Source organism: Haplochromis burtoni, unplaced genomic scaffold (assembly GCF_018398535.1).
Source record: "Haplochromis burtoni strain Fernald_Lab_line unplaced genomic scaffold, NCSU_Asbu1 Contig_216, whole genome shotgun sequence".
NCBI classification, from domain to species: Eukaryota; Metazoa; Chordata; class Actinopteri; order Cichliformes; family Cichlidae; genus Haplochromis; species Haplochromis burtoni.
In genome coordinates, this window is record NW_024582577.1 from 900,902 (window position 1) to 921,166 (window position 20,265).

A 20,265-nucleotide genomic window follows, 5' to 3' on the forward strand; every position below is an offset into this window, starting at 1 on the left:
AAACTGGCGCCATAACAGAATGCATCACATAATAATAATAACAATAACAATAACAACAACAACAACAACAACAACAACAACAACAACAATAATAATAATAATAATAATAATAATAATAATAATAATAATAATAATAAACCATCCCACAGCTCATATGCTTATTAACTTGTAGTCAAAGATGGATATTTTATTCAAAACCATAATTAGAAACGTTGATCATTTATTTGGCAAAATTGTTGATGCCACATTATTTGTCAGAAGTAAAACTCAAAATATTCAAAATACTTTTCCTGACCTTTCTCTAATTCCAGTATTGCTAGGTTTTTTGCCTTCACTTATATCATATCAATATTTTGCACATTTTTCACACCATGTTACCTGTCACTAATGAGTGGTCTTACAATTCTTGTTTTCATCTGCAGTAATAAGTGGTAATTATTACTGCTATATCATTATTGATAAATAAATAATGCAGGATTCTAATGTTTTACTTTCATTTCTGCAGTCCCCCATCTATCCTCTCAACTCATTATGTACTAAAAATAACAGAGGAAGGGGTGTTAAAATGACATAATTCAGTGTTATTGTTGCCACTAATTTGGTCTGTATTTTATTTAGAATCTGAAAGGAATCATACCAAAGTAAATTGTAGTATTTCCATTTTCATCCTCAGTTTGAATATAGTCCACTTCTTTTTCAGTTTTATGTCCATGTTGGTCTTGTTTTCCCACCATTTCTATTTGAGTCAACACTGGCAAAAAAAATGTGGAAATCCAGCTTTGTTTTCCTTGTTCAGCGGCTGTCTGCAACTAAGACCTTTGTCTCTCTTTGTTCTTCCAGTCTCTGTTGCATATTCATATAGGCATGTCCCAGGGAACTGTCACAATACAGATTCCCGCAAGCATGTGTCTGAGTGGCTGACTTTTTTTTAAGACTGCGAGTGCATGACAGTGTAGTTGTTTGTATGTGGGAATCTGAGTGAGTCTTCTGCACGGCATATCCTCTGGTCCCTATTAAGTTTTTTGCCTTTGATGCTCTTTTCCTGTGGTTTCCAAGTTGCCTCCAGTGGACAATCTTCTATCCTGCAATGCTTTTCTCATATAAATACTTTAATGGATGGATGAATGTTCAAGTCTTAACTATCCTTTTTATTCCATCTGCCTCGATGATCTCACTTTGTCATCTCTGTCCTCTTTTTAAAATCGTCAATCTGACTGTTTCAGGTGTTTAAGAAAGAGGAAGACGATGAAACTGAGCAGGGATCTGTCAAATCTTGTGGTGTTCACCAACTCTGTTGCCTCACAGGAGTGTCTTAATGAAGGTGAAACACCAGAGCTATGACATATGCACACACAAGCAAAATGCAATCTTCATATTAAGGGCAACTTCTTATAACAACTCCTCGTTTTTCTTCAGGTACTGCAGGTGACGTTCTGTCTTTCAGTGAGACCAGAGCACAGTCGCTGGTGAATCACAGAACAGAAGAGTTTCTGGCTTTTAACCAGAGGCAGCTGTCTCGAATTTATCCCTCGGCATATCGCATCGACTCTTCCAATTTCAACCCTCAGTTCTACTGGAATGTGGGTTGTCAGTTGGGTAAGATGACAAATTAGAGATCTTATTAGGTTCTAGAAAACTCTGAGAGCTTTAGAAAACACAGCTGTTTAAAAAATGCCATACTCCTAGTTCAACATACTGACTGGAAGGGTGTTTTGTTGATTCTTGGCTGTTTTAATCTGCATGCTAGAACCTAAGTATCCTTGGGCAAGACACTGAACCCCAAGTTGCTCTCTGATGCATGCATTGGAGTGTGAATGTTAGATAAAAGCACTTAGGAAGGAAAAGTATAGACAAAAAGGACACATGGGTGAATCATACATGTTGTATAGAGTGTTTCGAGTACTCAAGTAAAGAAGGAAAGCAAGAAATAGTCTATTTATCTGTCATACATTAACACTGCTTAAAAAATGCATGAACACATACAAATCAGCTTATCGGTGGCCTTCACTTGATATAATTTGAAATGTAGTTATTTGTGAAGAGATAGGAATCTTTCTTGATCTAAAACAGTTAATTTCTTTCAAGCAAAACAAAAACAGTTCCATCTAAAGAACTGTTCCTGTAATTATTTTAAATTTCTATAGTATCATATACTACCATAGAAGACAGAATTCCAATATACTCTGCAATTTCGCTTTTTTAAAGGAGTTTTTCTTAAACTGTTAAACTATTTGTCTATGCAGGCTTTCAGAACCCCATCTTTGCGTTTGTCACCATCTCTGGGACACTCTCTTTATGAGTTGTTATGTTGCTATTTCAACTGTTTTGAGTTGAAATAGCAACTCAAAACAGTTTATTATTTATTTATTTATTTAATTATATTTAATTTTATTTTATTTTAGATTAAACAGCGTAGTCAGTCATTTGTGACCCTGGCCATACATCTTTGAAACATCTTCATCAACCTTTGAAGTCATATATATATATATAGATAGATAGATATCTTTCTATCTATATGTAGATCGATATATATATTTGATGTGTTATTTTTGTACTATTTTCAACTAAATATAAGGCTAGACTTACTGTACTGGGAAATTATTGCAGTTTATCTGTATTCATGTTTTGACATTATTAGTGCATAATGTGGACTTAAAAATGCAGACTTGCAGATCGGGTTAGTGAGCAAAAGGCAACATTCATTAGGGGAAGCCAACAGAGCAAATGGCATATGAAAACAGAATCCCAAAATCCAACCAGGGAAACTACTCAGGCGGATAAACAGGACAAACAGACATGTCAAAGACCTAAGGCAAACTGAGGCTTCAATACACACATGAGGTAATCAAGCGAGGTTGGACACAGGAGGGTGACTGAAACATATCCATGATAGCAAGAGAGGGAATGTAAAACTAAATACTAGGCACACAAGACCAGAGATGGGCAGTAACGCGTTACTGTAATCTGATTACTTTTTTCAAGTAACGAGTAAAGTAAGGGATTACTATTGCAAAAACGGTAAATAGATTACCGTTACTTTCCCGTAGGAACGCTGCGTTACTGCGTTACTAAAACCGTGATTTTTTTGCGAGAATGTCTCATGACAGTGACGTAAGCGAGTGCGCGTTGTGACAACAGCTGTGTGCAGATCAACAATGGATCATATATCGAGTGCGGAGAGAGTATGAGCGTGCAGCGTTTAAAGCGTGGAAGTACTGACCTTACTTTGAGTTTGATTCCATAAAAAGTGACAAAAACATTAGCGTCCGTTGTGCGTGGGAAGAAAACTTCTTTTTACAGCGAAAAAAACCCCTAAACAAGCACCGAGTGCGCAACGACGTAATGGGAAATTCACAGAGAAACTCGCGGATTCTTCCACTGACCGCTGCGGCACACCTGCACCAGGGTAAACCTCCGCCTACCCACTCCTGCTTTACAGGTGAAAATAGAGCAACAGGACCGCTAGTCTTTGACTTTATTTATTTTCTGCTGTGTTTTACTTGCATCTATTTGAAAGAGTGAGTGTAAACACAAAAAATATTTTATTTTATGTGCTGGAATGTGCAGAAAATAGGTTTAAATGTTAAACTAATTTTTCAAGTCAGAGAATGTTGCATATAATTAATTTTTGCTTGATGCATAAAGTTAAAAGATTAAAACTGATAAAACAAGTTAAAAGAGACTTTTCCATTTGATTACATTTTGTATGATGGATTATGCAGAAAAAGTAGAATTGGGCTGAAAGATCTATCGCTTTATCACCTATTCAGGTTGTAAATCGTGTTTTTAAAAAGTAACTAAGTAACTAAGTAATTAATTACTTTTGAAAATAAGTAATCAGTAAAGTAATGGGATTACTTTTTGGGGGAAGGAATCAGTAATTAGTTGCTGATTACTTTTTTCAAGTAACTTGACCAACACTGCACAAGACCAAGGCTACCAAAATAAAGCAGGAAATAACCCCCCCCCCCCAAAAAAAGAAAAAAAACCCAAAAAAACAGTGACAGTGACACAGAAGGGAAGGCCAAACATAAAAAAGCCTACACAAAATTAATCCCCACTGAAACCAAGAATTCATATTACAGATAATGATCAAGAATAAACTAACTAACTAACTAAGAACCCACTGGAGCATTAAATAATAATAAAAAAAAATGCTAAAGATGAAAATTAATTAACATGATATGTTTATTAGATTAATAATAATAATAATAATAATAATAATAATAATAATAATAACTATTATTATTATTATTTCTTTTAGTTGCACTCAACTATCAGACAGAGGGGAGGATGATGCAGCTGAACAGAGCCAAGTTTATGGTGAATGGAGGTATTGGATATGTCCTCAAGCCTCCTCCAATGTGTAAAGGTACAGCAACAAACTCACTGCAAACTCACAAATAGGTCAGCATTTATAAAAGATTATTTGTGAATAGCATTAACTGATAATTAAATCAGTACCTATTTGTTTTTCTTGTTTCTCCAAGTCCCAGGATTATAGTACATTATACATTACATTGTACATTATAGTTGGAATGGAAACATGCTGGAACATGTTAAGTCAGTGTTCATTGAAGAAAGCATAATAAGAATTTAACTGTAAGAGATATTAATTAAAATTATAGTTTCAGTGCATGTTTTGCTAGAGCAATCAGAGGAAGAACTTTCTGATCATGTTACATAATTCAGCATAATGTTTGGGAACTCTGCTGTGTTTTTAACATGCTGTAAGTTTGAGATATCCTTCTCTTCACCCACCTCAGGTCATTAGAGAGATTTCATTTTACAGTACAGCGTTGTTTGCTTTATAATTATCTATCCAACTGGGAGTTAGCTGCATGACACGAGAGAGGCACTGATGAATTTTTTAGCAGGCTTGCTTCAGATGTAGTTTGCAGTTCTAGTCTGTACAATTTCTTTACGGTTTACTAAATGTGTGCAGCATGAAAGCAAGTCATGGATTTTTTTTTTTTGTATTTACTGCTGGAATTAATCAAAGTTGGTGCGCTGCTGTCTGTTATTCCCTCTAGGCACCTTCAACCCATTCTGTGATGATCCCCTTCCAGCTTATCCCAAGAAGCAGCTCATTCTCAAGATCATTAGCGGACAGCAGTTGCCCAAACCGCCAGATTCCATGCTGGGGGACCGTGGAGAGGTAAAAACATACCAAAACACATGCCCTGTTTCCACATTCTCCATCTGTCATCTCTTCTCTCCCTCTCTGTCTCTCTCTTGTTCTTACACGCTATTGCACACATTTGAACAATTATTTGACTGTTTAGAGATCTTCCAGTTGCTCTCTTTCTTAATATAGCCAGGGTCATAAAATGAAATACAATTCATTTCATTGCTTTTTCTCCTCCATCAGATTATTGATCCTTTTGTTGAAGTGGAAATAATCGGTTTGCCAGTTGACTGCTGCAAGGAACAGACCCGAGTTGTTGATGACAATGGTTAGACACACACACAGACCAAAAATTGCACATTTCTACACTGACCTAACCTGAACTATATACAACGAGTATAAATTATGTAATATAATATTTTCTCATAACTGTTTTACATGCTTTTGTGTAAAAACGATGAATGTGGAATATTTGTGTATGTGTGAGTTTTGTTTGCTTATATTTTGTGTTTTACAGTGTTCATACTATAGAACAAAATGCAAGTATGGCATGCAAAAAAAGCAGATAAAGTCACAGGTCTTTTCACCTCTATCATATTCTGGTAATGGCATTGTTGTAAAAAACAGAGCAAACCAATGAAACAATGCCACAGATATTGCATTTTACTCTGGGCTGTGAAGCACAGCCCGGATAAAAAATCAGATGAATTAATTAATGAAACAATGGAAGCAAAAAGGCGTGATCTTCGGGTGTCACCCCAAACGTGAACCCACAGATGAGAGCACTCTGCAGGGGCAGGGAGAATGCCTCCTCTGGGAAAGATTATGAAGCCCGGGAGCTCAACAGTATTATATGATCAGTGTGAGATCCTACCTTTTATCGATGGAAGTCTTGCAGTGTGTGGGTGTGTGCTTTAACGGCATACTAATGAAATGGATAATAATAATAAAATTAAGCTTACTGTATATATATATATATATATATATACACACACACATATAAACACACACAAACACACACACACACACACACATATATATAAATATATATATATGTATATATATATGTTCTTTCTTCAGGTTTTAACCCAGTATGGGAGGAGACTCTGACCTTTACACTTCACATGGCTGAGGTGGCATTGGTGCGTTTCCTTGTCTGGGACCATGACCCGATTGGAAGGGACTTTATTGGTCAACGGACTGTTGCTTTCACCAGCCTGATGCCTGGTTTGTGAAGACTTTGTTTTACATATTGTACTTACTGTGCATGAATGACATAAACATAAGAGGGGACAAGGTTGTTACTCATGGCTAGAATCAATATAGTACTAGGATAATTTTCCCTTTGTGGATTAGATGGTGCTATTGCTAAGGGATATATCATCTCCTGGTTGTATTAGGTAAACCATGATTTCATGTAACTATATAGTGAAAAAAAGTTATTTGTCAGGTTATCTTTTTACTCTTTTCTTTTCTTTTTTATCTTTCCTTTCCTTTTCTTTTCTAAATTTGGATCCATTTGAATTTCTTTTGAAATCCTGAAGATCACCCTGCATCATTTGATAACATCTGTTATCTGTGTTAAACACACTGTTTAGCTCACATGCTTTCTCTCTTCATCTCTAACCACAGGTTACAGACACGTTTACTTGGAAGGGCTAACTGAAGCTTCCATTTTTGTGCACGTGTCAGTGCATGATGTCTATGGGAAGGTAAGTGCCCTATACGCCTGGGGAATCCCCTTGTTAGCCTTTTTCATCAAGTGACACATTTTTTTTAACAGGTAAACAGAAAATTGCTTTTTTCTCAACACACCAGTCCATTTAAGCTATGCTCAATACTTTGTCTTTCTAGTGGAGCCCTCTAGTGCTGAACCCCAGCTTTACCATAATGCACTTTCTAGGATCTAATAAGGTATACCCCTTTACTAGGGTCTGTGTGCTGCTGCATGAAAAAGCAATGCATGATGCAAATGTGCAGTCTGGCTTATCTTCAGTGACTTTTTGTGTGTGACATTACAATTGACTGAGTCATGCAGTTTACTTACAAATTAAGCTTTCATTCAGATTTTTTTTTTTTTTTACCTGTTGTTGTCTTATTATGAGAGTACATGTAATTATTTTTAATGTAAGCATGTGTGCACAACCAAACAACAGCTTTTTGCATTTTGTTTGCTGTGGTGACTAAGGAGTAAGGGTGCCATCTATAGACAATGTTCATGAAAGCAGGTAGTTGTTAACTGGTCATATCCAGTACATGCCAAACCTCTCATCGTTTATATAAAATTCCACATCAACATTTTAGCTTCAAACTGAAATGTTGTAATGAATTTAGATTATTTTAGATCGACACACTGGTTGATCAGGCATTACTTATACATTTTTCTTCTTGTTTGGCTCTTTTCCTCAGAGTAATCAGCTACGAGGTATCCGAGGTTTCTTTAACCGTTCTTCCAAGTCCTCCGTTGATACAAATTCCAGTGGTCCTCGAAAACGCTCCATCAGTGATCACCTCCTGCGACGCACGGCAAGTGCCCCGGCAAAGGGACGGAAGAAGACAAAGATGATGCTGTCAGAGTCAGTGGCTTCAATATCAGACCATAAGAATGGCACAGGTGCAGCTGCTGCAGGAGGAGAGGGTGTGTCTGGGAAGGAAGGAGGGATGGAGAGACGTCTCCAGCCTCGAGCCCCACTTATTCACAGGCCGATCTCCATGCCCTTAGACAGACTTCTGCAAGGGCAGCTTTCCATCTGCTCCCCAGACAAAGAACAGCATGACATAGGTGCAGACACTATTATTGGTGGGTATTTTCCATTCATCCTGCAGTCAAAGATGGAAATAAATACAGAAATTATATAAATTACTGAGAAAATTGAACCATTCTAGTTTAAATACCATCATATGAAGACCCTTGAAAAGACTGTTTTTGTGACTTGGCACTATTTAATTAAAATTTAACTGAATTAAATATATTTGTAAGATTCATGATCTAATATCGGATACTAACACATATCAGGCCACAGCAATCTGTGGCAATAACAGCAGAGTCAAAATGTGAAACATTTAATTTTTTAATGCCTTGTTTTTAAACTACAGCATATTTTTAAACTGTAATATTTTTGTGAATGTTACATGGAGTTGCCTTGATTTGCTTTGCAGATTAATAAATGTAAAATATTTTCTGATTTCTCTCCCTTGCTTTACTTCATGCTACAAAACTCATGTACAGTAACCATGTGAACTGACAGACTACAGCCTATTCTTCATAATACCTTAACGTGCCTTTTCTGTCCCATCTTCATTTGTGTGTTTCCTTATAGTAGAGAACTGACTAGGATATGCCTACAGGTAATCTAAAATACCTATTGTCTGAAGGTTGCATCGTTCAAAAACATACCAGTATTGCGTCCACCCAGTGTATTTTGTTGGAAAGTGGTCTGAGAAATATATTACTGTGCCATGTTATCCCATTTGACCATCTCCGTCCTGATCTGATCTTTGCAAACATGGATTCTTTCTTTATTTAAAACCTCCACCATCTTCTCCTTTCACAGTTGTACTTGGTGATCCATTTGTCTGTGTTTTGCTGTTGCCTTGTATTGGCTGGATTGTTATTTGTTGTCAGTGTTGGTCTGCTTGGTATTCAAAATCAGTTATTGTATATAAGCATCTTTTTATTAATCCCGTATTTCATTTATCTGTGTCCACAGGATCCTGCCTTTTTGACAGGCCCAGGTCTTCATCTGTTGACCTACTCATTGAATCATCACTTGCCACAGAATCAAACACCCCTTCTCCCTCTAAGACATACAGAAACAAAGAATTTCACCAGTCAGAGACTTCTTATCTGGTTGTTGGTGTTGGAGAAGTGGGGAAGGAAGAAGACTATGCGAATTACCAACCAGAAGTCAACAAATCCAAGATCATCTCCACAAGAACAGAGAAAAACTCTCTTATACTGCCTGCAATGAATAGCCAAATGCAACTGGATAAACCAGAAACATCATTAAGCAGCACAACATTCACAGTTGCATCTTCAGTGTTTTCATCCTCCTCCCCTGTCCCCTCATCTGTGGCCCCCCTTCCCCCTGTCAACAGGTACTGTGATTTAAAGAGCCCCAGCTCTATGCATGACAGCACAATTTCCAGAATTATTGATGCTGTATCCTTAAGCAATGAGGAAGACACATGTGGCTCTGTTTCAGCTCTTATTGGTCAATTTGAAAGCACTGTTGACCAAAACAGTTTCACATCTCATGATATGATCCCATCCCATCATTCAAACTTGAGGCCTACTACCCCTAAAACACTAGAAGAGTTCAGATCTCCTCTGAAAACCAGTGCAGATTCCCCCTACAAGAAAAATCCCACAAGTCCCCAGAAGGCAGTTCAAAAAGCAAATAATGTAAATCAGGAAATCTGTTCACCTCACAAAAGTATCCAACGTGCACCAGCCCCCATCTCCAGCCCAGAAACCACTGAGCTTGAGGAGGTCTATACCATTCTAGATGAGGAGGTTTTGTCACCAGTATCAGTGTACAACCTGAAGAAACAGGCAGTCCATGTTCAGGCAGACACTTTAAAGAGCACACCCTCAAGCAGTTTGGGGTCATCTCCAGCAAAGGTGGTTCAGGGACTGAGGAACAGTCATAATATAGGCTGGGATTGTGTGGAAAGAAAAAGAGATGATGAGATAGAGGAGAGGGTGTATGAAGAGGTGACTGATCCCCCAGGACCAATGAATGAAACAGAACAAAATACTTCTAAAAGGTACATAGGCTCTTCTGTAAACGGTCACAGTTTCCAGATTCCCTGCGATTCATCTGGAAAAGTTTTTACAGAAGTGGAGTTAAATGTTGATGAGGATCCACTGGAGATGATGCTGACTTCCCCAAGACATTATGAGTTTGGGCTTATGAGTCCTATCAAACGCCAGGCTATATATGAAAACCATGAGTCCACTCCCAGCTGCTTCCTACAAAAACAGCCTTCTTCATATTATGATTCCCAACAGCAGTACTCATCACGTTCCTCTCACGTTGCATTTTCACAGCATCATTCCCTCATGAATCAACATTCTTATCAGCAGTTCAGTCACGATGAACATCATGACAGCTCCCAGACTTCCCTCCACTATAGACTTTTTAACTCTAGACCCTCTAAACCCAGTCCACTGCGTCAAAACAGCTACCCCATACCTCAGAGAAATTCCGAGGCCCTTAACTACACCAGAGACTTCAGCACTTCCTACCAGCAGAGGAGCTACAGTGGGAATCGTATCCTAAACATGTCTCATCAAGACAAGCTGGGGTATGAACAGCTGGAGAGGGAGCAAGCAGGATGTTACCAAAATGGTATTTCCTCTTCAGAAAGCCTCCATGATCAATCTGCTACATCTGTAAACAGCTGTAGAGACAGAGGCCTTTATTCCCCCTCTTCAGACTGTGAAGCAGTATACAGCCATCTGGACTATGACTGCATTATGTCCTCTAAGGCGCCACAGAACAGTCAGCTACACAACCAAAGTCAAACACAATCATTTGACCAACAGCAGTCATGGAACCACGAGGTTTCTCAGATTAATTATAGGCACCAGCCACAGGCTGAAACCAGAACTACACGACAGTCTAGTTTAAAGCCTTTATCACCTCTTTCTCAGTCTGATACTATAGACTCCACAGCCCCCAACCCATGCAAATCCAAATCCCTGGGAGACTTAACCTCTGAAGACATATCATGCAACTTTCAGAGCAAATACCACATTATTAGTCGCAGTTTCATCACGCCCCATATGAGGAAGCAAAAGAAGTCGGGCACCATAGAGGGAGTAACTTTCCAGTCACAGTCTTGTGATCCTCTTACCGAACAGCTACGTAAGCTGGTCAGTTTGGAGGGGGATGACAGTGACATCGATAGGCCCCAGTCTCCTCAGTTGCAAGAAAAATCCCCACTGTCACAGCCACAGGCACCAAGTTTAGCTCCTGTTGTGTCCAGGGATATAGATGATTCCCCTCCACCCCTAACACGTCGCCTATCCTCCCGTAGTCAAAGCCGTGTACGTCACATCAATAGCCGGGCTCGCGAAAGACAGCAAGAAGCTCTAAAACCTCGCTCAGGGGTGGTCATCAATAGCACTGGTGGCATTGGTGGGGTGGTATTAAGGAATAAACCAGCCTCACAGAATCCTCCAACGAACAGACACTCTACTGGTTCTTACATAGCAGGTTATCTTGGTCAGCTGGAAGACAGGGGACTTCCCGAAGGAGCTTGCACATCGTTACGTTACGGAAATGGTGACCATTATGGAGATCGATACTATACTGATGACTCTCTTCCACCTGCAAACACAAGCCACTCAGTGTCTGAGCCCGAGGTCTACTTTCTGCTCAGACTCTAATTCTGATAACTTTACATGAAATTAAGAATCTGCCAGTGATTCTTGATTAACTTCTGTTATACCAAAAGTCTGGGGATCAATGAAATAAGCACTTGCTTGTTCTCATGTTTGTTAACCCCAAGTTGAATAAATGTTTATTCTGGGCTGTTTTTAGAAAAGATAAAAGTAAAGCATCTCATATAATCCATGGTTGGATCTGACAGCATGAATTGCCTGTATGAAATGTCCACTATTTCAATAGTGAATGGTCTTTCTAGTCGGCTATATATTGTCTGTATTATGCTTAATGTGTAAATGTACTTGGGAACTTTGGGTCCCTCCAAACGGCTTCCTAGACTGATTGTACAGATACTTGTTATCTTTGTCCCAGTGATGTACTGTCCAAAATATGTACACTGACTATGAAGCAAAAAAAAAAAGAAGTATTGGCTGTTAAGCAGAGAGGGAATGTCTTTCTGTGTATCATTTGAATGTGTAGTAGTATCAAACAGCTAGTTTGAATTGATGGATTTCATCTTCATATCAAATGTAAGTCTTCCTTCTCTTTCCGGTGGTATTTCTTTATTTGTGTTGTGTGTAAATATTCCTGACATGATTTTTCATCTCAGATGAGTTTTAGTTGAGAATCAGTTCTAACTGTACATTTATGTTTGTGCATGTTACTTGTGAACATGTCAAGCATGACTATGCACCAGTTTATACAATAGGTGTTGCATTGACCAACCTTATTTGCACAGAACAAACAGTTGTATTGGATACAACAGAGGGCATAGGCTGGTTTGTATTGGGTGCAATACAGTACATAGACTTCTTTGCTTGGACTTGTTGCTCTTTTTGATTTGTAGAATTTGAAAATGTGATTGCAAATTAAGAAAAAAAATGAGTTTAAAGGTTTTTATTTTTATAATTGCTTTGATACAGACTGCAAAAATGATCTTTTAGTTCTGTTCATTTTTATTTTGTATACGTAATGGACTGAAAAGGCAGAGTGACAACTACACTGGGCCAAGCAGAGGAGAGGAGCGTAGTAAGACTGCAGTTTTGGTGGGTTTTTTCTTTTTTGTTTCAGTGTTGCACCATCTTTTTTCTTTGTATGGCTGCTCACTGAAGAACTATGAGCATTTTCTTATCAATGCAATAAAATTATGAGATATTTGGTTTCAGCAAATGACATGTTTTTTTTCTGTGTAGTAACAGATAATCAATCAAGAATGCGGCTGAAGCTCAAAATCGATTCATTGTAAGACATAAACAGCCTCTTCTTTCCCCATATGCCACCTAAAACGTAACGGGATGTAATTGCTCATGAAATGTAATAGTGTAATAGAAAGTGTAATACAGCTGACAAATGATACACCTGTTGCTCTGGATACACAACTCCCACAGTACAAACGTTCAGGGAAATATGAGAGAAAAGAGGCATACAGCTACATAGTTTGAATGGTTTTTTTTTTGATTTATTCAACTTTAGGCTCATTAAGACAAGATCTGAGCCAAGACTTTGCTTTTCTACCCTAATGCTCAGTATCTCAGTCGCCTTAGTTCATCCACACAATACCAAACATCACAACATCTATAACAGTGGCTGTAAGCTTTGCTTTCCAAATTAAATATTAAACTTACAAGCCACCTAAAAGCAAGAGACAGTGAAAATTGCCTTAATTATAAAGCTAATTTAATGGATTTTAGAAAGGCTATGAGATGTTGTTATTTTTCTTATGTCAGCATAATACACACAATCTACTTTTTAGGTACACCTTGCTAGCACCAAGTTGGACAGCCTCAGAGGATGGATACACTGTCATAAAAGGATGGACATGGTTAGCAATAAAAGGTAAACTGTGGCATTTAAATGATGCTTAGTTGGTGCTAAGGGACCAAAGGTGTGCTAGGACAATATTCTCCACACCATTAAACCACCAGCAGCAGCCTGAACACCTGACAGAAGGCACAATGAAGCCATGCTTTCATGTCATTTATGCCAAGTTGTTATTCCTGCAGCTGAAATCGAGTCATCAGAACAACATTATTTACATATTGTAATTACATTTTTCCCAAAGGAACTGCTGCTTGCTGGATCGTTTCTCTTTTTCAGATCATTCTTTGTAAACCCTAGAGATGACTGTGTGCAGATTCTAGTAGATCAGCAGTTTCTGAAATACTCACACCATCCTGTCCAATGCTAACAACCATGGCAAGTTTCTTAAATCACTTTTTGAACTTCAGATGTGATTGGCTAGTTGGATATTTTTATTAGCAAGTAGTTGAACAGCCATACCTAAGAAAGTGGCTGGTGAGTGTATATGTACATAGTCTACAGACTTCTGGTCAGTAACTGGTTTTGCCAGCTACAAACATTAAACAGTAAAGAAAAAGTAAAAAGAATCAAGACTCAATTAGAAAAATCACCGGAAGAAAGATTTGAAGGGCAGCTGGGAACTCGATCCAAAGAAGGATAAATAGTTTTCTAGATATTTTTTGGGCTAACTCCTGCGCTACAATGACCACAGATTATATAAAACATATTCACCCATCTTATTTTACACTTTACTGTAATTTCACTTGAGTTCGAATCATCTATATAAATGTAATGTTGAGAATTTTAGAACACATTAAAAAAAACATTTAAACAAGTTAAGGTGTAGCACTGGAATTCCAGAAATAACTGGAAATCTTTCAGAGAAAAAAGGTTTTCACAAGAATTTGCAGATGTTCATTCCTTGTATTTAAGAGCTCTTATTATTATTATTATTATTATTATTATTATTATTATTATTATTATTATTATTATTATTATTATTATTGTATTATTATAGTATTTTGTATTCTGCAAACACTACTATTTTTGAGCCATCTGATACTGCAGATAAAAAAGATAAAATTAATTAGATCAGATGTGATGTAGAACAAGTCTTGTACACTAAATACATTTCTATTCCTGTAAGCAAAAATGATAGAGCATCCATCCATCCATCCTCATCCGCTTTATCCGAGGCCGGTTCGCGGGGGCAGCAGCTTATAAGCAGAGGCCCAGACCTCCCTCTCCCCAGCCACCTCCTCCAGCTTATCCGGGGGAACACCAAGGCGTTCCCAGGCCAGCCGAGAGCCCAGGGTCTGCCCTGGGGCCTCCTCCCGGTGGGACATGCCTGGAACACCTCACCCAGGAGGCGCCCAGGGGGCATCCTTGTCAGATGCCCGAACCACCTCAGCTGGCTCCTTTCGATGTGGAGCAGCAGCTGCTCTACTCTGAGCCCCTCCCGGATGGCCGAACTTCACACCCTATCTCTAAGGGAGAGGCCAGCCACCCTTCGGAGGAAGCTCATTTCTGCCGCTTGTATCCGCGATCTCGTTCTTTCGGTCACTACCCACAGCTCGTGGCCATAGGTGAGGGTAGGGACGTAGATCGACCGGTAAATTGAGAGCTTCGCTTTTACACTCAGCTCCCTCTTCACCACGACGGACCGGTGCAGCGTCTGCATTACTGCAGCTGCAGCCCCAATCCGTCTGTCGATCTCCGGCTCCCTTCTCCCATCACTCGCGAACAAGATACTTGAACTCCTCCACTTGGGGCAGGAACTCATCCCCGACCCGGAGTGGGCACTCCACCCTTTTCCGGCTGAGAACCATGGCCTCAGATTTGGAGGTGCTGATCCTCATTCCCGCTGCTTCACACTCGGCTGCGAACCGTTCCAGTGCGAGCTGGAGGCCCTCACCCGATGAAGCCAACAGAACCACATCATCCGCAAAAATCAGAGATGAGATTCTGAGGCCACCAAAGCAAAAGCCCTCCGCCACTTGGCTGCGCCTAGAAATCCTGTCCATAAAAATTATGAACAGAACCGGAGACAAAGGGCAGCCCTGGCGGAGCCCATCACCCACCGGGAACGAGTCCGACTTATTGCTGGCAAATGATAGAGCATTTCTAAAATATTGTTTTGAACCTACAAATAGCAGGGGAATAGTATTTTAATAGTAATTGTAGTAATAGTAGCAATCTTGAAAAAATTGGGCTTCCACAAGTGCCTCTGTGTGCAGTCAGAGCGCCTTATTTCTTTTTTTTTTAATCTATTGAATTAATGTAAGCATTTGTTGTGCTCATTCACTACACCAACACTTCACAATTACCTCATTTTATATAAAAGACTCCCCCCGGGGGTACAGGATACAGGGTACAGGAACCATACTGTACTCTCATACACACACCCACCACTGCCAACTGCATGCATGCTAATTACTTGTTAGCATTCAAATGTTTTTCCACTATTACTCTGGAGAGGAGTCATTTTATTTTATCTGCTGCTTGAGTCATCAGTTTTACTTCCTTTCAAAATGCTTCCCACCTGTTATAAATACCCACATCAACACCTCACATGTGCAGAGAGGGAGGCAGATATGTGTTGGTCGAGATAGTTTGGACTTTGTAACCAGGTGAAATCATGTTTTTGTTTAAAATGCCCTTTCTTCTTGAAGAACTCATATGAAGCTCTATAGGATTTAATTAAATGTTTTATTTAGTAAAAGTGTATTTGACTTATTTTACAGGTTTGATGAAGCTGTTTTGGGGTGAATTGTGTTACACATTTACTAGATTTACTGTAATTACGATTCATGAATTTTCTGACATTCATGTGTGCCATATACAGAATGGCTGCTTCCACATTTTGGCTCCCCTTGCAACCCACTAAGTGGCTCTCCTCAGCCCTCTCCCTGCTACTTGTCAGCATAATGGGCAAACCAGTGGGACTGCAGGGGGTGCAGGTGACGGTGTGCTCCCAGTTGGGTGCGCCAAGCAACAGGGGTGTCTTTCAGGATGGAGATGTGATTATCGGTGGACTCTTTAGTTTGCATTACATACCTTCAGCTGTAGAACAGGACTACACCAGACTGCCACATTATGAACCTTGTAGAAGGTAAAACTTACTCAAAACATGTTTGTTTGTTTGCTGCAATATGTATTATTTCATATTATAAAAGCATATCCTGTAACCTTGCCTTTCACAGGTTGTTTAATTCACTATGATTTTTTTCCTCCTGTGGTCACAGTTTAGATTTACAAGCACTAAAATATATGTATGCTATGGCATTTGCCGTGGAGGAAATAAATCAAAACAGCGCTCTGCTACCAGGAATAAAACTAGGTTATCATATACTTGATAGCTGCGGCCGATACCCCTGGGCTCTGCAAAGTGCTCTCTCACTGGTTGGAGGAGACAGACACAGCTGCAATTTAACAGCCTCTACACTTTATTCTGAAGCTTATGAACAACCCGGAGAGACAGCAGGTTTGATTTCAAATGTCATGAAGTTAAAATTTGAAAAGTTCATGTCAAACAACAAATAATATGATCCTATGACTGTGTAAAGATGCTGCTTTTATTTATTTATTTATTTATTTATCCAATCATCAGGTGTTCAGCCTGTTCCTTTACTCATTGGAGGTCACGCATCTACAACAGGAGTGATACTCTCTAGGATCCTAGGGCCTCTCTCTGTACCAGTTGTAAGTTTTTATAATGGGAACAATGACTGATGATAATATTGTATAGTCATCTTTGAAGAGCTAATATATTTTGTAAGTTGTAAAAAACTGATATTTGTGTGGCTCACAGATCAGCTACTTGGCTAGCTGCCCCTGTCTTAGTGACAGGTCCAACTTTCCTAACTTCTTCAGAACAATCCCCAGTGATATTTACCAAGCTCGGACCATGGCACAAATGGCCATACGCCTCAACTGGACTTGGATTGGAGCTGTGCTTGCGAACAATGATTATGGTCAAAAGGCAATACAGGTGCATGTTTTCCTATTATGCTGTAAATTGCTGAATAAATCTTTGTGTCCGTCTTATATAATAAAAGATAACATAGTGGTTGTTTATACCGCCATATTTCAGGTATTTCAGGAAGAGATTAAGGGGAAAAGGGTGTGTTTAGAATTCATTGAGACTGTTCACAGAGAAACTATTGTGAGTGATGCCAGACGGGTGGCGCTTACGATCCAGTCTTCAACTGCAACTGTGATTCTGATCTTTTGCTGGTATACAGATGTACAGAAAATATTTGTGGAACTTGCCAAGAGAAATGTGAGTAAAATATATTGACACTAGTAGCATAGGAGTTCATCAGTAAACACAAACTTGTGTTCTGAAAAATAAAAGCACTGCTGGTTTTATTGCAAACTTTCTTTATTTTGATATTTCCTTAGGTGACTGGCAGACAGTTTCTGGCCAGTGAGGCCTGGAGTACCAGTGATGATCTTCTTCAAGATATTACAATCTCTAAGGTTGCAAGTGGAGTTGTTGGTGTTGCCATTCGGAGTTCAACAATACCTGGATTTGAAAATTATCTAAAAAAGTTGAGCCCATCTCATCGTCCTGATGATGAATTTCTGAGAGAATTTTGGGAAAAGGAGTTTGGATGCAGTATTGTGAATGCCTCACACAATACTTCTACCTCATCCCATGTGAAAAAAGCTTCTATACCACCCTGCAGTGGGACAGAGTCCATAAATGAAGTGCAGCATTTCTTTAGCGACATCACCCAGCTAAGAGTGGTGTATAATGTCTACCTTGCTGTTTATGCTGCAGCCCACGCCCTTCACAGCCTACTCTCCTGCCCCAGTGGAAAAATCCCTCCTCAAAACAACATCTCTTCTTGTTCCTCTCCAAAACACATCAGAACTGTAGAGGTGATCATAATTATCACTGTGTGAGCTATTAAACACAAGTGCTGGATTTTAAGATTTCAATAAGTTGAATACTATAAAGCACTTTATATTCTCAATACTGTGCTTTCAGCTATTGCAACACTTAAACACAGTGAATCTCACAACACCACAAGGAGAAGTGTTTTATTTCCAAGGAGGTGACCCCCGAGCAAAGTATGACCTTGTGAACTGGCAGAACACACCCAAGGGGACGCTAAAACTTGTTGTGGTCGGTCATGTAGATGGTTTTGACCTCCACCTTAATGAGTCAGCTATTCAGTGGAGCACAGGATCAAATCAGGTAGTCAGATTAACAAACTGCCTAAAGGTTACTGATTAATTTGCTGCAGAAAGTAGTGTTCTTGTCAATTTTTATAAGATTATGCCATGTGTCTTGTGGTTTTTATTTAGGTGCCTGATTCAGTGTGCAGTAAAAGCTGTCGCCCAGGTACACGGATGGCAGATAGGAAAGGGGAACCTGTCTGCTGTTTTGACTGTATCCCATGTGCTGAAGGGGAGATTAGCAATAGAACTGGTAAGGAAATGTAAGCAGAGTTCTGGGGTAGTGTTTTCCTTGACCCTTGTCTACTTTAAGTTCATCTGCACTTTTTATTTTCCTATTTTCAATCTGCTTTTCCTCACTTCTTTACCAGATTCACTTCAGTGTGAGCAGTGTCCGTCTGAGTTCTGGTCTAATGTTGAAAGAATTGCCTGCATCCCTCGCCAGCTGGACTTTCTTTCTTTTAATGAAACTTTGGGCATTACTCTCACAACAGCAGCTGTGTCTGGTGTCAGTGTGACAACCACTGTCTTTGTCGTGTTTCTATTCTACCGTCAAACACCTATGGTGAGGTCTTTGACAAAATGTGAAATAGAGTTTAAAGTATTGATTCATTGTTTCATATTTATTTTTTCTCATATCCAGGTACGAGCCAACAATTCAGAGCTGAGCTTCCTCCTTCTTCTGTCACTCAAGCTCTGCTTCCTGTGCTCGCTTGTGTTCATTGGCCGCCCGTCGGTCTGGTCCTGCCGGTTCCAGCAGGCTGCATTTGGGATCAGCTTTGTGCTTTGTGTTTCTTGCCTCCTGGTAAAAACCATTGTGGTTCTGGCTGTTTTCCGCTCAGCTCGGCCTGGTGCTGAAACTTTAATGAAGTGGTTTGGCCCAGGCCAACAGAGAGGAAGTGTCTGCTTCTTTACCTGTATACAGGTGCACATATTCCTGTATTGATGACATAATGAGAATGTTTGCCAATAGTGTCCTTTCTCTATAGTAGATCACAATCTTTTTTATTAGCTGTCTCATCTACAAATAAAGTAAATTAATGTACAAATAAAGTACATTAATGTACAAATGAGGTAAATTAAAAAATGTGGGCAACAACAGTGGAGTAAGAACATTTAAATATTACTTTTGGGCATGATTTTTACAGTAAAATTTCATTGGAAATCCCATGCTTCATTATAATAATAATTTTTTAAATAATAATAACTTTGAGGTTTGTTTGTTCTCCATACAGGTTATCATCTGCGTTATATGGCTCTCTCTCAGTCCCCCCAGGCCTCAAAGTGATTTTGGTTTTCAAGGGTCAAAGGTCACCTTGGAGTGCACCATGGAGTCTGTCGTAGGCTTCTCCCTCGTCCTAGGCTACATTGGCCTGCTGGCCTGTACCTGCCTCCTCTTGGCGTTTCTTGCTCGTAAACTTCCAGACAACTTCAATGAGGCCAAACTGATCACCTTCAGCATGCTGATTTTCTGCACTGTTTGGGTGTCCTTTGTGCCTGCTTACATTAGCTCTCCGGGGAAGTATGTTGTTGCTGTGGAAGTTTTTGCAATACTTGCCTCTAGCTATGGTTTACTGCTTTGCATTTTTGCCCCCAAATGTTTCATTATTCTTTTGAGGCCTGAGAAGAACACAAAGAAACATCTTATGGCTCGATAGTTATTCAAATGTGAGTGTAGAATGTCTTTTATTAATAACTGAATTGAATTAGAAAAAGTAGTGGTGTTCTACTGTTAGTAAATAATAGAGGATAGAA

At 39.2% G+C, this 20,265-nt stretch overlaps 2 protein-coding genes across 7 annotated transcripts in view; both read left to right on the forward strand.

Moving 5' to 3' along the window:
* plch1 (phospholipase C, eta 1) overlaps positions 1 to 12,693 on the forward strand; it is a 71,705-nt gene extending 59,012 nt beyond the window's left edge. For 3 of the 6 annotated variants that reach the window (XM_005937911.3, XM_005937912.3, XM_005937909.3), the window contains 10 exons: positions 1,224 to 1,321; positions 1,417 to 1,596; positions 4,265 to 4,372; positions 5,034 to 5,158; positions 5,372 to 5,456; positions 6,209 to 6,355; positions 6,761 to 6,840; positions 6,983 to 7,042; positions 7,538 to 7,928; positions 8,839 to 12,693. In XM_005937911.3, coding sequence (XP_005937973.1) covers positions 1,224 to 1,321; positions 1,417 to 1,596; positions 4,265 to 4,372; positions 5,034 to 5,158; positions 5,372 to 5,456; positions 6,209 to 6,355; positions 6,761 to 6,840; positions 6,983 to 7,042; positions 7,538 to 7,928; positions 8,839 to 11,525 — 3,961 coding nt within the window. In that variant the 3' untranslated portion in view covers positions 11,526 to 12,693. Of the gene's footprint in view, positions 1 to 1,223; positions 1,322 to 1,416; positions 1,597 to 4,264; positions 4,373 to 5,033; positions 5,159 to 5,371; positions 5,457 to 6,208; positions 6,356 to 6,760; positions 6,841 to 6,982; positions 7,043 to 7,537; positions 7,929 to 8,448; positions 8,477 to 8,838 lie in introns of all 6 variants that reach the window. The other 3 variants (XM_014338621.2, XM_014338622.2, XM_005937910.3) reach the window with 3 other exon arrangements.
* A 3,557-nt stretch (positions 12,694 to 16,250) lies between these two features.
* LOC102292820 (extracellular calcium-sensing receptor-like) lies at positions 16,251 to 20,168 on the forward strand. The gene is made up of 11 exons (XM_005937915.1): positions 16,251 to 16,435; positions 16,569 to 16,803; positions 16,942 to 17,016; positions 17,135 to 17,314; positions 17,417 to 17,605; positions 17,728 to 18,210; positions 18,320 to 18,529; positions 18,640 to 18,763; positions 18,882 to 19,075; positions 19,154 to 19,435; positions 19,746 to 20,168. The coding sequence occupies exons 1-11, from the start codon at positions 16,251 to 16,253 to the stop codon at positions 20,166 to 20,168; spliced, it is 2,580 nt and encodes an 859-aa protein (XP_005937977.1).
* Positions 20,169 to 20,265: the final 97 nt, after the last annotated feature.

Bases quoted from the DNA above. Each gene is read 5' to 3' on its own strand.
- LOC102292820 (XM_005937915.1), top strand. From the start codon at position 16,251: ATGGGCAAACCAGTGGGACTGCAGGGGGTGCAGGTGACGGTGTGCTCC. The intron at 16,436-16,568 runs GTAAAACTTACT...CTGTGGTCACAG, and splicing joins CATTATGAACCTTGTAGAAG to TTTAGATTTACAAGCACTAA. The intron at 17,017-17,134 runs GTACCAGTTGTA...TGTGGCTCACAG, and splicing joins GGATCCTAGGGCCTCTCTCT to ATCAGCTACTTGGCTAGCTG.